Genomic DNA, 17,418 nt, shown 5'->3' on the forward strand with positions numbered 1-17,418 from the left:
GGAGGACAGAGGTTTTAGGAATAAATAACTGCTTGACAAGGATGAAGCTCTTAACTAGATGTCCAATCTAAAATATTGATTACAGAAGGAAATGAAGTGAATTAAAATCTTTTATTTTGATCTAAACCGACTGGGATAGTTGACAGCCTAGTCTGATCACATTTCCCCTGTCAGGTAAAGTAGTCAGACTCCAGGGTGAGAATTAATGGGCAGCTAATGAAATGAGACTCAGTAGAGGTAGTTGATACCTTTTCAAACCTGGGCTCAAGTTTGCAGCTCATAGAGCGTAATGAAGACACAGCACAGACTGAACTGTAAGCCAATGCAGTTTTTGCAGCAATGTAATGCTAAATTTTGGACTTGACAAATATGGTGCATTTAGGTGCCGTTGGCAGCCTTGAGTTTTAAATGCCACCCATTCCTATGAGATCATAAAGGGACATCAAAAGGATGGCAATCTGTTTTTAAAAGTGATCATGTTCCCTATGTTTCAAAAGTTAAAAGATTTGTCTGTACCTCCTCCAAATGGTGCCCAGATGACCCGCCGTATGGCCTTGACCCAGTCATCCATGTCTGACTGGGAGTTTGCCATAAGCAGAAAGGACTCATGGCTGATTGGGGCTCGGTCCTTTTCTCCTATTCCACCTGAACGGGAAATGAAAGGAAAATCAGAAAATTACAATTAGAGATTTTGACAAATGTGGTGGCTGTTGAGTGTGGATACAATATCAAAACAGGCAAGTATGTGTATTTTTCTGATGACAGTCCCCACATTGCTTTGTTTTTGAATGCTTTGTATAAGTTTTGCTAACAGCCATATTAACTTTCTGAAGGATCCCTCCTTTATCAAGACTGCTTTTCCACTTTTAGGGCTGGAGGCTTCCTTGGTTGTCATTGGACAAGAGGCAGGACCAGCACGTTGAAACAGACAACCATTCACTGTACACCCTTACACTTTTGAACAGTGTGTAGTGACCTGATGAGTATATTTTTGGAGTGTAGGAGGAAGCCAGAGTACCAAGAGAGAACACACACATGCACAGGAGAACATACAAACTCAATGAACCTTCTTACTGTAAAGCAACTACACCACAAGCTGCTTTCAGTACAATGAACCTCAAAGTATGATTTCTCACCACTAGAGGGCACACATGTCCTTTTAAACATCATCTGCATTTAGACATCTGTGATCATGGCACTGGTCTACTTTTAACTGAAGGGGTTCAGGTGACTCATGTTGTAAAAAAAAAAAAAGTAAAGTGATGAATGAACTTATCTCAGAATGTGAATACGTGATTTACCTTTTCTTATACACAGAAGTATAGTGACCCTAGAATAAACTGCATAAACAAGGGTGGTTTAAAATTTGATGATGCAACAAAAACAAAAACAAACCCCATTTAAACACAATAGACATCAATTTTATATAATTATCTTTAAATATAATTAACTCCACATTTGAATACAGTAATCTGTGGAGTATGTCATCTGTTACCCCTTTGTCTTAGCCATTAGTGTTGGATGGTGTGTTGCCACAGACACAGCCATTGTTGTCACAGTCATTTAGCTGTGAGAAGGGAATCCAAATATAAACAGTGGTGCCATAAAGCTAAGTGCCATTGTCACCCAGCTTTGCAAACTCACACTACCATGATGAACAACACACTGCGCTCTGCAGTCTTCAGATGAGCTTTCGTGTCTTGGAAAGAGTTAGTCCAGCATTTAGCGTTGTGTGTTTTTTTTCACATGCATAAATGTGCGATGTGTGCATGACTAGTCGTGCGTAATATAGTGATAAAACCCAATAGCTTGTGTTTACCCTCAGAGAAAGAGTCCAATTATAAAGTTTGATTAATAATACAGACAAGCGCCTGAGACGTGAAGGAGCCTCACCACATCCAATACTTCCTCTTCAGTGAATCATGCCCTGATAACAGATCAAACACACACTCACACACTCAGACATACATGCGTGGAGCCACTTGAAATCAATCCCAGCTTCGCCAGCAGACACTATAACTATTGGGAGATCCAAGCTTAGACGGATGCAAAGTACAAAGATCCCCTCAGGAGCCAATTAAGATAACACTGACTGCAGGGTGTACAAAGAGACACTTTAAACTGAGTTTTTTCTGCTGGAAATTTGATTTCCATTTGCCAACCATCAGACAATGTTTGACATTTTAGCCTGCAGGAAAGATGGATGTCTATAGCTTGTTTGTGTAGATTGTGCTATCTAGATGCCTGACATTTGAGAATAAAAGTAATAATTCTGTGCACACAAACAGACACTGGTCTTTAAATGTCAGACTGCTCAAAGCTGTCGAAGAGAAAGGAAATGAATACAGGAAAAGGGAAATGTAAGTGTCATACATCTAGTAAAACTGTCAACATTTCTCTCCAGTTAAGTTTTATTAAGCTCTCTGATATTTCCTTCTCAAACTAATGTAGTTGACAAACACAGGTTTTGATTGGCTGCATTTCTCCTGCCTCTTTTTACTCAGCCTAGATAAAGAAAATATTAAGATAGCAATTAAAAGTTTAAAACTGGTCCTCACATATCACTCCTGGACAAAATCAAAATGACCTCACAAAATAATAAAATAACTACATCCCTTGTTATTTTTCTGTCAGCATTCACTTTGGGATCAGGCCTTTTCCCTTACAATAGCTAGCATAAATTAGCCTTACTTACTTTTCACAGCAATCCTTTACATTCAACTCGTTTTTTTTAACATACACACTGAAATAAGTGCTTTTTAAAACAATAATATTAACCTGAGCTAATAAATGCAACAAACTGTGCACATGCAATCCCTTCTTTCACACAATTAAAATTTTTCTTTTACATCCCTACATGTTAGACACTGATGTTAAAAGCCATGTGGCCTATGATGAACACGATAACTAAAGCTGAAGGTTTGTTTTTCTTTAGGCTGAGGTAAAAATCTAAATGTTAAGAAAAATAAAATATGAAACAGTTGAATTAATTTGAAAGAACCTGATAGTGGGATAAATATCCACATCACACACATGTCTGTGTGGTATGAATGGAGCTTCATTCAACTTCATTTTCCCATCATGACATCTTTTTGCCTATTGTCTGAAAATTCTGACTTATTTTTTTTGTCACCAGATAATGTTGGATGTTTTTTTAGAGTAGTTTTTCTGTAATTACAGGTAATTTTTCATTGTATTGAGTTGGGAAAAAAAAAACTGTTTTAATATTAACTTGATAACTTTCTGGTAATCGAAAAACCAAAACATTAGGCTGTATGACGTGAAGGACTAATCACAGTGAGGTCGCCACAAAAACTGCTCCCCCTGGTGACTGGCTGCAGTATAGGTAAAAAAAATCCATCTCTCCAGTCATTCCAGATGGGCTGTAGTCAAACTTTGAAAAATTAATATACCTCATAGAAATGTTTTTCACGTCTGATTGTTGTGGTGATTTGAAGATATCATTTGGCTGCTTAGTACTGAAGTCCTCTTCGTTCTGAAAAGTTTCATTTTAATTAGTCATAAGAGATTAAAATGAGGTTTTATGTCATGTTTAATGATGATTGACAGCTGCTGTTCTCATGTATTTTTTTCGGGGATTGTAAAATATGAGAGGTAGAGTCAAGAAGGGATTAGACTCTCGAAAGACACAAAAAATTATTATATTTGTCACCTGGCTCCACTCAGATTCTCCCAGAATCCCTCACAGTCTTTACGCTGTCCTCTCTAAATATAGTAAATGTTCATTGCCATCACTTTTATTAATGAGTCTCATGAAGTTAAGCCTTCTATGGTTGGATTATTGGGATACAATTCATGATCACCCAGTGTTAAACCAAGACCTCAAGAAAACAAGTAATATCAGTTCATTTTTAGGAGAAAGGAAATAAATAGTCATGTTAACTGATGCGTGTTTACCTTAACAAGCTAAGTTTCTTGGCGATTAAAACCAGTGGTTATTGATTCTAAATTACAAAAGTAACACCTGTTAAAGCCTGATAACTTACATTACACACATCAAATCACTCTTAGAAGGGAGTCATGGCCCTTTCTCAGCAGACAACATGGAGCAAATTTTTACATTGCTTCCAGTGTTTTCTGAGATCACACAACTTTGCACTATAACTACTTTTTGTTGTTGTACAAATTAAACCAATTTAAACCCGCTAAAGTTTCTTTAGATCAAGACTTGCATATTTGTAACTGCTAGGTGTTGTATGTGTGTTTGAGGTTATGGTGTGCCCTGCTTATTATTAGTGTTACATTTGAGAGAGGAAAAGATAAGTATCCAACAAGGGCATGGGTGAGAGGAGGTAACGAGAAAGAAAGTGCTGTGTGTTAAAAGTTTTAAGGACGACAAGGTCACCCCCAAGTCATGTAGTCACTCACAGTGTAGCTTATAGCACATCTTCCATTACCTTATGTTTCCCACTTTATTTCAACAGGAGCACTCACTTTCAAACTATGTAATTTGTTTTAATTGATTTTGATAGGCTTATCAGTCAACATTATATTACATAAAAAAATATTTATAACACTACCCAGTTGTTGTTGTTGTTGTTGTTGTTTTTTCAGGTAATGGCATAAAAATAGCATGCTAAGCAAAAAGCACACACATGTTCAAACCCTGAACTAAGACACAAATCCACAAAGCCTCAAGCAACTTTTCAGACCTGACCTCATGTTTTCATCCAGCATGCACTGCTGTGGACACAACAAGCTCCCCTTACAGTATATGTATATGTACTGTAAGTGTGACACACAATGCAAGACACACTTCAACAGTGACACTGGACCAGTACCTTTGCTCAACCCTGTAATCATAGTTTTCTGATTCAGTGCCTGCCAAGAAAATGGTCTGACCTACTTTACAACTTTATAAACATCTACAGTGGTCAACAGAATCAGGGAAGGTAGACATTGGTTGAACCCTCAGTGCATACCAACCTCACCAATCAGCCTGAAAGTGTTGAACAAAACAACTCACTTTTCTTTCTTTTCAGTAACAATAGATACATGAACACGTTCAAGCATTCAGACAGGGCAACTACAGGAAAATTATTTCATAAAGCAAAACATTGCTGGAACAGTTTGTTTAATGATAAGAAGTTTTCCAAAACATTGCCTACTCTATGCCTGGGCTCCTTTGACTCTCAAAGCAACACAATCCTTCAACTACACTGATAAATCTCAAGCATCTGTTTCCCGTTACCTTGGAGATGTTGTTTCTTCAGCCTGTCCGGCTTGCAGCACACCGGCCCCATGTCTGAGTGAGCGGTGCAGGCAGGAGCTGGGACTGGCTCTGGCCTAAAGCGGCAGCAGCAGCATGAACCGGCTTCTCAGTTACCACTAAGTCCACTTGGATGCAGATCAGTACGCAGGTAGCACCGACGGCCAGAACCTGCCAGTGAGGCATGCTCAATGCCAGCGCAAACAAAACCCGTCAAACGAGTCCCACTCCTTGCCCTTCACTCATTTATTCTGTCCATTCATTCTCTCCTTTCTTCCTGGTTTGTTCATTCAGCAGTGTGGGCAGCAGGTCCGTTCCCTCAGCTCCCCTGGGGAGAAGCAAATCCCTAAGGAGGAGTAAAACAAGACTCCCTCTCTCTTTCACCCTCTGTCCTTCCCTCTCTCCTTCTGCGTGAGTGTGTGTGTGTGTCACTGTGTGTGCAGGAGCAGGGTGATGGGCTGTCCTCCAGTCCTCGCCAAACAAACTTGTACACACAGAGTGAAAACAGACAATGCCAATCAATGTCTGTGAGATAAAGGTAGCACAGACTCTGGATTCCTAGAGTCAGACTTATTCCAGGTCCAAACAAACTGTACAGTCTGTGTATCCAGTCTGTTTTACTTAGCTCTAATGAGCAACCTGCCATAAGTTAGAAACACTTTCATTTTGATATGGTTAAACCCTTTGCGAACACGTGTACAACTGTGTCTGAATTCCAGTCAGGGTACAACATACTACCTTAGAGTTTGCAGTGTGTACTGCATACTACACACTTAAGGAGAGACGATTGTAAAGTTGCAAACACTACAAATAAAATTTCCCCATACTTAGCTCAAAACATCACTTTTCTGCAGATATAGAGAAATACTTATGAAATGTATTTGTCAAATATCATAAATATAAATGTTGAATATTTTATCTAAATGTTATATCTAAATGTTGTTTATAAATGTTATAAATAAATGTACTGATTATAAATATTTAGCCAAGACTAAATATTTATCAAAGATTTATAAATCTTGAGCAAGGATTTCTAAATAGTTGCAAAGATTTCAAGATATTAGCTAAAATTTCTAAGTATGAAGTCAAGATTTATTAATCTTGAGGTACAATTTCTAAATATTTAGCTACGATTTTGAAACATTTAGCTTTGATTCTTAAATATTTTGCTAATATGCTAATTCAACCAAAATACCACCAAAAATAAAAGTTTGAGGAAGCAATTTTGAGAATGTCAAGCTCTACTTCTTCAGTGTCAGCCACAGGATCTTTGACAGTACCATCACAGCACTTGATATGTTTATTTTCTAATGGCTGATTTAGCTAAATGTGTTTGACTTTCTCAAAATCCGCTTGGCTAAATCGCTTCTTCCAACTTGCATTTTGGTACTTTGGGCGGTTGGGAGTGTGAATTTGCATGTTAGCTAGATATTTGGAAATTGTACCTCAAGATTTAGAAATCTTGACTAAATATTTAGAAACCTTAGCAAAAGATTTATAAATAATAAGTCTTAGCTAAATATTTAGAACGAAAACTAAATGTTTAGAAACGTAGCTGAATATTTAAAATCAGGCCATTCATTTATGACATTTATAAATAACATTCAACATTTAGATACAACATTTGCCATTTAGATAAAACCTTTATCATTTATACATAATATTTGACACATATACTTCACAAATATTTCTCCAAATCTGCAGAAAAAGTGATGTTTCAGAGCTAAATGTGGAGAATGTTGTTATTATTTGTTGTGTGTGCAACTTAACAGCGCTCCATACACTGCATTTTAAGATCAAATATAGTACGTTTGATGTGTGATGATCTCTTTTGCAGTTGCTGGTCTTGGCTTTGTTTGTTTCTGGTTTTAGAAAGCAAATGTAAAGGGCAGCCAAGCTAAAAGCAAAACTGCTTCTGTAGCATCATGTTTTAAGTTGAAAAAGTTAATGAGTGGTTTGTATTTAGTTTAACAACATTTACAGAAAGGGACGGTCACTTGTGAGATGGGTCGATTCTGTAGGTAACAAAATAGATAACAGTTTGATAATGTGAGCATTGTAGTGTTGGTTAACTCTGCTCCACACTTTTTTTTTCTAAATAGGAGGTTAAATGCTATCCCATATTTAAGATATAAATAAAAATGCTGGCCCAAACTAAATATGTGCAAATTTTCAAACCTCTACATTTCTGTGTTGTGGAAATCTCTAAATTTGTCTTCACTTTGCTAATAATGGTCTGTTTTGAAAAAGTGTGAGTTCTTCATTGGACTTGTTGAAATAGTGCGGTCATCACATTATGACTCTTTTAACTGGCTTCATTTCACATTGGAGGGGTGGGCCTCAAACCCTAAGGTCTGCCCACATCTCTGCCCACTACAGGCCTTCAGATGGCCAGCCAATCAGAGGTGAGGGAGTTTGTGTAGTGGGGTGCCTTAAAGAGACAGACTGCATAAAAAAAAGATGTTTCCGACAGAAGCTGAAATAAAGGGGTTGCTAAAACTGTACGAAAGTTTAAAAAAAAAGCACAGTAGAAAAATACCTTCTCTTTAAATGCTGCATACTATTTTTTCATACAGGCAGTTTTGAAAAGTCTGAGTCTCGGTCCCAAAAAAGCTTCTTTGAGTCCCAAACATGTAGTGTAATTGATGGTCTGCATGAGTAGAACACTTAAGTCTAAACTGTAGCCTTTTCCTTGGAGCATACACACACACACTACTTGACTCAACTATAACACATCACACATTGCTCACCCAAAGTTCTAACTCAGTAACAAACACAGATTTCAGCTTCTAATTATTAACCAAATACAAGCAGAGACTGTCTGCTGCGTCAATGATTTAAGATCAGGTTGTTCTTTGCAAATTATTTATTTCATTATGTATTTTACAACTAACAGGGACAGCGGAGAACTTTCTTGCAATAAATGGCCACTCTGATAACTGCTGGACATCATACCATAAAAATATTTCTTGTGCATAATTCTTTAAACTGCAACTTACACTACACAAGTATGACGCATAAGTTTCACATGGCAAGCTCGCTCTGTTTACACGTTACACAGTGTTTGTAAAGTTCCCAGAATTTGCTGTATTTTGGCTACTGTACAGTAAGAACATGTGACACTCTTCTACTTCGAGTGTGTGAGTTTGCTGCTAAGGTTACGGAAACCTCAGATATTTGTCATTGTTTCTCACTAAAGCGGCATTTTCTTCCTCTGCTCATGCATGCATAGGCAGGGTGGGAGTGTGTGTGCTGCCTAAACAGCGTGTTCACACAACGAATTAGCTGAAGCTGTCACGTTTGCACAGGCACAAGTGTGTTTGGTGTGTGAGTGCGGTGTTTTCCAGATGGCTTAATTGCCTCACACTGCCACAACAGAGGGCTTATAGCTTAAGTCAACCATTAAATACAAAGAATATTTAAAAATACTCAGTTATTTGCCCATTTTCTTCATACCTACAGGCTTTAAGTCAAGCTTTTGTCAGTTTCAGGCACATGACTGAGGAATCGCCTTTGTTTGGTGCACTGCTTTCTCTGTCTGCAGTAAATACGGATAAAAACCATGGTGGAAGTCCAATTTCTATTTGCATGCATGCTAAGATACTGCTGTTAGTTTCCCCCCTGGGTCTGTTTTGGGTCTATATGTATCTTAGGGATGCAGCATTCTGCAGCCAATACCTATCTTGTGTAAAAGGACCCACTACTCCATAACTCAACCATAAACATGAACAGTGGATTCACCCTCTGGGTGGATACACACACACACACATACACAAGCAAGCACTTTGTACAAAAACAAAGCCCATCAGTCAATGACATGAACCAGGTGAAAAGCCCAAGTCTCTGGGCTTCTTCAGAGGACAAAGCTGCCATTACTGTGGACATAGCAGCTCCATAAGAAGGAGGGCATGTCTAAATCTCTGACCTCATCTGACCTTGGATTGGAGGTTTTTCTGTGTGGGTCTAATGCTACTACTGCTAATCATACCCTAGAAAAATGATCAGGAGCAGATCTAGAGGGGAGGCCTAGGGTGGCATGGGCTCTCCTTAAAGCTAATTGGCTACCTCAGGTGCTACATCACAAATGTAAATAATGGTTGTTTAATTACCAAGTCAAATGATGGACTTAGGTTAAAACAGCCGTGTGGTTATTGGACAGACAGAAAGGATAAATAATTTCAAATGTAAATCTTGAATTACCGCCACAGTTTACGTCGCTGGTCCTTTTTCAAATAGAAGCCTAATATAAACAATGTAAACTGTAAGCCCTGTGATTGGTTGGCTGGGCTGCATCATATTTCATGTATTTATGCTATTTCAAGAATTGCATATATTGCCCCACATTGAATCCACTCAACTTCTACTCCCACTTTCTTTTTTTGTGATAACTACTTGACGATGACAGTAACATTTATCAGCTCCAGTTTGGCATATAGCGGGACAGGAAAGTTTCAATGGACTTGGTAAATAGGCTGAAACCTAGGGATGCACTATTTCAACTCTTCTGGTCCCGATACTAATCTGATACCTGCATGCCCTACGGTAGGATAAGACTGTTAATGGTTTTGGTGAAAGCCAAAAAATGAGTTCAAGGAACTACTGAGGTTATTAAAACTATAAAATGTTCAAATGTTAATCAGCAGTTTGGTAAGAACAGTGCTTCAGAATGAACAGAAATTACTATTCAGTCTTAAACTTTTATACCCTGTAGACTGATAATGCAGCAAAAAAATTAAATACATAAGAGGTGACATTCAAAATCAAGTAGCCAAGAGCCCCAGTAAAAGAAAGGCGTAGAGCTGGTTGCCTGTTTCAGCACCATGGATCGGGCTGATACCAGGACCAGGTTTGGTGGATCCCTATTCGAAGCACTTTATACTGCTGGTCTCATCATCCCCCATACACACCACATTCAAACACTGATGGCAGAGACTGACAACAGCATTAGCTAACACATTCTTACCCACCCAAACACCGCTGACCAACAGCAGGAGCAACTTGAGTTTCACACCCGGTTTACACGACAACATTTCATCTGAAAACGCTAAAAGTCAGTGAAAAAAATCTGCTTTTACACAGAAACGCAGAGGGACTGAAAATGCTGTAGTGAGCATGCCTGGCCTGTAGTCAGTGCTATAACTGTCTTGTCTAGAAGCAGCTTTTGAGAGATCTCCCTGAAGTAGAGTTGAGTCGATCATCTGGTGTATTGGTGAATGATAAGTGCAAAAGTGGAGCAACAGATGCTCATTTTGATGAAAGACAGTCAGCAGATTCAGCAGATAGAGCAGCACAAGCACATCACAGAAGTCCACGATGATCGTAACAACTGTTGTCCTGTTGTATGCGCTCGTGCGAAGCAGAATGCGATGTCAGCATTTCCACTGAAATAGCCGGCTTACCGTTTACACAGCAATGGTGTCGGCAGCATTTCAGAAAAATCCCACTCTGGAGGTCGTTTCCAAAAGTTTGCTTTATATATTGGCTGAAACGCTGTTTCTGTGCAAGGCTGAAATGCAACAAAACTTTTGCGTTTCACCCTAAAATCGTTCTTGTGCAAACGGCCCATTAGTGTCTTGCCCAAGGACACTTTGGCATGTCACTACAGGAGCTAGGTTTGATGACAACTCTACCCCTAAGCTTCAGCTGCTCATGACCTCAAAGCAGACATACTCCCAAGTGTGTTGCACAAATGACTGCATCAGGCACCAAGGTGTCAGGTCAGCCCAGAAGTATACACCGAGCCCTGACAGGCCACACCACTCAAGAGAAGTTGGGATCCACTCCTGTATAAGATGGTACTTCAGATCAGAACTTTACTGTAATTCATCCCCTAATGCTTTTGTTGTGGTGAAGAAAATCACAACTTCATTTAATGGGATTGTTAAAGTAACAGTGTGCCAACAACAACTGCCAACCCTATCAGATTTAAGAGCTCATGTGAAAAGAGTTGTCAAATCAGCCTTAAGGAGCTCTCTGCTTCTTTATCAGTGGCTGACTGAGACATCAGTGTGTGTCCAACGGTGAAGACTCATTATGCTCTTTGCTTTTCTTTAACCGCTGAATAGAAGCATAAAAGAGTGAAAGCATTTGTTTGGAAGAGCACCAGAGCTTATTGAGTTCATTCCTAATGAGTGTTTTGCTCAAGTAGGCTGAGGCTTTTTGTGTTTTTCCTTTAAACAATTACTTCATCAGGTGATTTCTTTTTTTTAACCAATGAGGTGCTTTCTGTCTGTACAGTTTCAAAGAAAGCAGCTGCAGTGGGTAAATTTCTGCTAACCGGACCATTTTAAAAAGTAAGGGGGCACTACTTCCTGTTTCGCATTACATTTAACACATTGTGAGGTGGATAAAAGACATTGTGAAAAATAGATGCAATTCACGTCTTCCTCTGACCCACATCCTTCTGCCCCGTGTCTTCTTGCATCATTACCCCACCTGACTTCTTCCCCCCTCTGCGTTTTTCCTCCACCCTTCCCATCACTCCTCCTGCCTCTCAGAGCCAGCAGGCTGGGGTTCTCACCGCTCTGCTATGTTGACTGGCCATAAACAAAACACACAGAGACTCACAAGCCTGTCGGCCATTCTAAACAAAGGAGAGGGACCTCTGAGCAAACACTTCCAGAGTGACAGATTGATAGAGAGCTGGAGGGATGGACTAAACCACCACCGTACACAGCTGCTGACTTGCAGTTTCAATTGTAACAGATGATGGCTGTCGTTTGTACAAAACATCAACTGTGACTGCCACCAACACTTCAGTGAAATATTCTCAAACACAATCTAGAGTTTATTCTTGTACTTCTCACTCTGATTCATGTCCAAACGTCCATTTTTCAGTGATAAGTTTTGTTTTCTTAAAGACGCTACGGAGGATCCGTTTTTAATTGCACTCCCTCGCCACCTTCTGGCCCGGAGTCTCCGCACACTGTCGTAAATTACTTTTAATGAGGCCTGTGTTTGTTTTGGAATTAAATGGAGATTACATAAAAGAAATTCTTTGTTCAAGACAATTTTTTTCTGGATGCAACGCACCAAGGTAAGGTATTTATCAGTACAATAGTGCTGCGGTTTGAAACGTGACATCAAGCAGACGTATATGTAGTGCTATCGGCAGCCCGATGCTCTGACATATCTGAAGGTTAATGTGGCAACAAGTAAACACTGTTAGTTTCTAAGTAGTTTAGTAGCCGTTCATATTCAGCCTGGTGCTCTAAGACTTGTCTGTGATGTGTAATGTTAGTGAATCCTGGTTAGCTATGTCCTTCCAGTCATTTACCAATCAGAGTTAACGTAACCTCACTCTTCATTTTATTGATAGACTCTCAAGTTTGAACAGACCACCGCAGAATAACTGCTGACTGTGGGTTTGATGGACATTATCACTAACAGTTTAACCCCAATGTTATAGAGTTATACAGCTCAAGCTAGAGGCTAATTAGCTTTAGCTTGGGCTGTATCACTCTCCTGTTTATCTTTCGTCTGCTCTTCTGTCCTTTTTCTGTCTGACAGTTAGGCTCCTGTGTCCACCATCACTACAAAATTAGTCACAGAAGTCGTCACTGCTAAACTTCGTCAGCCAACGTGGTGTTGTCATAGAGACCTGGACATGTCGTAAATCAGTCTGGACCTGGTTGATCCGAACTGGATCCAAAGCTAAGAAGTAGCAATGTAAAATAACCCGTAACCAGCAATATTGGTGCTGATAATCTCATTTTCAAGTGTGGGTTACGATCAGGCATGTTTCTAGAAGGGAGACTTTTTCAAACTCCTCACAGCCCCTCTTAGATGTCCCTGTGACTTTGCCATAATCTGTCCCCCTAGCTCGAGACATCTATACCTGTCAAAGGAGGTATTATGGCTCCATTTTTGTACACAGGTGGAGACAGATTCCACCTCGGTACACAGCCAGTGATTTAGATGTTGAAGCGTGGGGCCAGTGAAAGGATTTAACCCCTTAAAATCTCCAACTATTTGGGCCCTTTTCTCTTAATAAGCTTTCATGGTTAAGTGCTTAAAAACATCACATAAACACCAAATAACACCCTTCAAGACAAGTACAAGAAGCAGAAAGGCTCTGTGAGGTCAATCTAACCTGATTGTTGAGCCTCAGGCAATCCCTCTGTAACACATGAAGCATGACGGCTCTGAGCTCTACAGGCCCGGAGCTGCTCCACATGATGGAGAGACCACTTATTTTTCTGTTTGCTTCATGGGACTTTTTGATGGGGCTCAAATCTAATACAGGTTCCTGACATGTCGCTTTCTGTGAGGTCATGCCATGAGGGAAAAAGGGAGACTGCCACTTCAGGTGCTTATCCTGGGCTTTTAGTGCCCTCTGCTGTGTGGAAACAGCATAGCAACCAGGGAATCAATGCATTTTACACTCCTTTTGACATCAGATAGTTTTGGAGTAATTTCAATATCAGTGCATAAGAGTGAATAATCCATTATAGAATACAGCTTTTGTATGCTCCACTTATATACAAATGTAAATAAATGTTCATCATCATCTTTAACACGAATGCCATTTTAGATTCTACCTAAATACACAAGATGTAACCAACAATAACCTCCCTGATAATCTCATCTACAAACATATAGACACAGTTGGCATGAGGAGCCAAAAGCTGCTAAAACATACTTCAAAGTATTTAAATCATTGTATGGCCACTCAACAATTACCATTGTCAATAATATTTGTAATAAAAACTAAACTTGGAAAAATCCCTAACTATGCTGCTACCATTTATGTCTGTCCTTGACATGAACAGGGTAATATGTCAAGAAGTTATTGGTGGAAAGAAGAGGGACATTGTCATAAAATTAAGAAATCCCTAATCTCTGGAAAATAAAACTTGTTCTATTAAAGTGGAGTAAAAAAAACTTGAGATCTCACCTGGTACAATCTCAAAAAGGTGTCTGCCTGGTTCGTCTGGATTGGCTGTGAGTTCGTTGACTTGGCATCCTTGCAGAGGTATACAACCCTGAAACACAGAAAGACAAGTTCAATATGAGAAGGAAACTCACAAAACAGCGTTCAGTTTTCTTGTCTTCTTTAAGTTATTACTGAGTAATGCTGTGGTTGTCATTTAAGCAACATCACACGATTATCTGTGGCACTTGGCCTGAGGTTTCATGCTTACAACCTGATCATACCAGTGCTCCCTCTCATGCGTTATTGTCTTGTGTGTTGCTGTTGTTTCGTCTCTTTTCGTCATCTTTGTATTCGGAGTGGATCATTACTTTGTATGGTTCATTGTTGGTCATGGACACCAAACTTTTTGTGTCTTCAGTGATATTTTTACTACTTTTTCTTCTGTGTTTGTCTGGAGATCCTACATGTAACCATGGCCGCATTGTTTACATGTGAAATAAGCTGTTAGCAGCCTGTAGCATGTCAATGCTAACTGGTGTAAGGCCTGATGTTTTCCCACAAGGTGAGGAGAAGGAGGAGAGGACAATGTGCTGGTTTTCAGGTGTGAGCTAAGAAGTGACGACATGGACCTGTCCTTCCATCCATTGTTATTGGGAACATAAGATCTATCTCCAATAAGATGGACAAGCTACACGTGCTAACCCAGCAACAGAGGGAGTACTAGAGGGCAGAGTAGCATCATTCTATTCACAGACATGGCTAACAGACCTAACACCAGACACTAACGCCACATTGGAGGAACTTCACCTGCTGTGAGCAGACAGGATACAGGAGACAAAGATGGAGTATGACTGAAGAGGCTCAGTCCTGGACCCTGTGGAGGTGGAGGCTGGCTGAACTGGACAATGATGGACAAGCTGCCATCATCTATTTTTTATGGACCTTTTTTGCACTTTCTATACACTTTCTTACTTTTGTTTTCTTGATTGCTGCCATAACCTCAATTTCGTTGTACTTGCTACAATGACAATAAAGTACAATCCTATTCTATTCTATTCTATTCTATTCTATTCTATTGCTTAAATAACAACTACAGTACTACTCAGAAAATATTTAAACATTAAGCCCCGGTCTTATCTTCTGACTTCTTTCACTCCTATATCTATCCCTCCTCCATCCTTGTCCCATTCCTCCATCCCTCCACTTTAACCCCTCTGAAATTTTAAGCAGCTACTCTTGTGATTGAACAGGGACCCGCACAGATTATCAGAATACATTATCCAGATCAATACCCATTTAGCCCTGAGAACCGAGACCAAAGTGAGCTGTGAAGACATGCCAGCGTCTGCGAGTCGGACCCGTTAATCTGCACGCTGGCACCCCCCATCAAACAGGGGGAAGAGGAGTCTGCCAAATCACTTCAACCAGAGGGCCGGGCTGTCGCCAACATTAGTCGCCATGGTAACAAATGGAAGGGGTGGGAGCTGTAGATGGATGGAGCACAAGGGCAGGGCAGTAACTGGGGGGGGGACTCCCATGGGGGCTATGTGCTCGGAATAACACGAGTAGCTGGCGGGGGGCTGAATGAATAAGGAGAGGCAACACGTAACCTGAGAACACAAATCATACAGCCAAGCAGTGGATGCTGAAAATGTAGGATGGATGGTGGAGTTTGTCCTTTTACAGGTCTTTAAACATCACTTCCAAACATAACCTCATGTTTTGGTGCAATTAAAATGAAACTAGCCTTACAGGCCTGGCTTTCAACCAGCCACAGATGTAGCCTGGGTTTTGTGCATGAGTCCCAATCGTAACCCTGAACAAAGCCACCTGCTTGAGTGGAAACGTCTCACTATGAGACATTTTCTGCCAGTGCCAAAGCCCACGCTCTGCTCACTGCTATTGATTGGTATCATGTGTGTAGGCTTTAAATTAAGCCTCATAAACACTTCAGACTCCTATTGTTTAACACCAGCAGTAAAGCTCTGACACAGCCTTCACCAGCTGTCCGGTCTTGCATAAATGATGTGGTGATACTGCATGACAGTCTCATCATCAGAGGTGAACCTTTGAAATATACACCTACAATGGTGGCACTGATAACGAGCAACTTTATAAAAAAAAAAAAAAAAAGATACCCTTCCCCCAAGATTACATCAAATGTATGACCTTGTTTGAAAATCTTGTCCTTGGATTAATGAGGAGCTCTTAAAATTCACTCAAGCTACTTTTAATGACTGACACTATACATGGTAGACAGACAAAGAGTAACTGTTAAAAGGTTTTTTTTTTTCTGTATTGTCCCTATTGACCTTTCTTTCTGCATTTCTTCTGGTGGTTGCGAGATTATTTTTCCTGACTTTCTATTTGCTTTACAGAGTGTGCTCATCTCTGTATTTGCATGCACTAACATTGGTGTGTCACATCAGAGTGGAAATTTGCCATGCACGATACAGAGAGCAGAGGAGAAATGTAAACATGTGACCATGTAGAGACAGAAATGACACCCTGTCATGTTAACAAGGTTAAAAAAAAAACATGAGGCTATGTAGTCTGTAAAATAAAAGAAGAAGGTATGATCCATGAGAGTGGAAACCTTAAATTACTTCTGCTGTGACCTGGTGCTATAAAGAAAGTAAAATTAACTTGACTTCAATATTGTAGTAAGGAAAACACTGATTCATTTTCCTTTTCAGTTTAACTCCAGTGGTCTGTTCAAACATGAGAGTCTATCAACAAAATGAAAAATGGGGTTATGTTTGACCTGCTTGTTGAGGTTGGTAGATAAGCAGTGGCAGGACACAACAGAGATTCACTGATGGTGATGTTACAGACATATCTCAGAGCACCAGGCTGTGAGTCATACTAAGAGTTTACAAAGTTTGCTTGTTGTCGCATTTTCAACAATAGGGCTACATTACTACTAATAACTACCTTAATAACTAACTACTACCACTAAAAAATACATAACTTCGTCAGATTTTATCAGTCAAAAATTTTCTTGAACAAAGACTTTGTATGATCCATTTGTTGGTTGTGGACACCAAACTGGTTTTGTCTTCAGTGATACTTTTTCTATTTTTTTTTCTCCTGTGTTTGTCTGCAGATCCTACATGTAACCATGGTTCCATAGCAGCCTGTAGCATGTCAATGCTAACTGGTGCAAGGCCTGATGTTCCCCCACAAGGTGAGAAGAAGGAGGTGAGGATGACATGCTGGTTCTCAGGTGTGAACTAAGAAGTGATGACATGGACCTGTCCTTCCATCCATCGTTATTGGGAACGTAAGATCTATCTCCAATAAGATGGACGAG

General features: G+C 39.8%; 1 protein-coding gene across 1 annotated transcript in view; it reads right to left on the reverse strand.

Annotated features, from left to right (window-relative positions):
* arhgap22b (Rho GTPase activating protein 22b) overlaps positions 1-17,418 on the reverse strand; it is a 48,032-nt gene that overhangs the window by 11,609 nt on the left and 19,005 nt on the right. The window contains exons 3-4 of the mRNA XM_074663858.1: positions 14,127-14,214; positions 517-645 (exon numbers count right to left, since the gene is read on the reverse strand). Coding sequence (XP_074519959.1) covers positions 517-645; positions 14,127-14,214 — 217 coding nt within the window. The remainder of the gene's footprint in view (positions 1-516; positions 646-14,126; positions 14,215-17,418) is intronic.

The sequence above is a fragment of the Halichoeres trimaculatus genome, unplaced genomic scaffold, assembly GCF_033239565.1.
Source record: "Halichoeres trimaculatus isolate MK-OKI-2021-1 unplaced genomic scaffold, fHalTri1.1 fHalTri1_scaffold_23, whole genome shotgun sequence".
In the NCBI taxonomy this organism is placed as follows: Eukaryota; Metazoa; Chordata; class Actinopteri; order Labriformes; family Labridae; genus Halichoeres; species Halichoeres trimaculatus.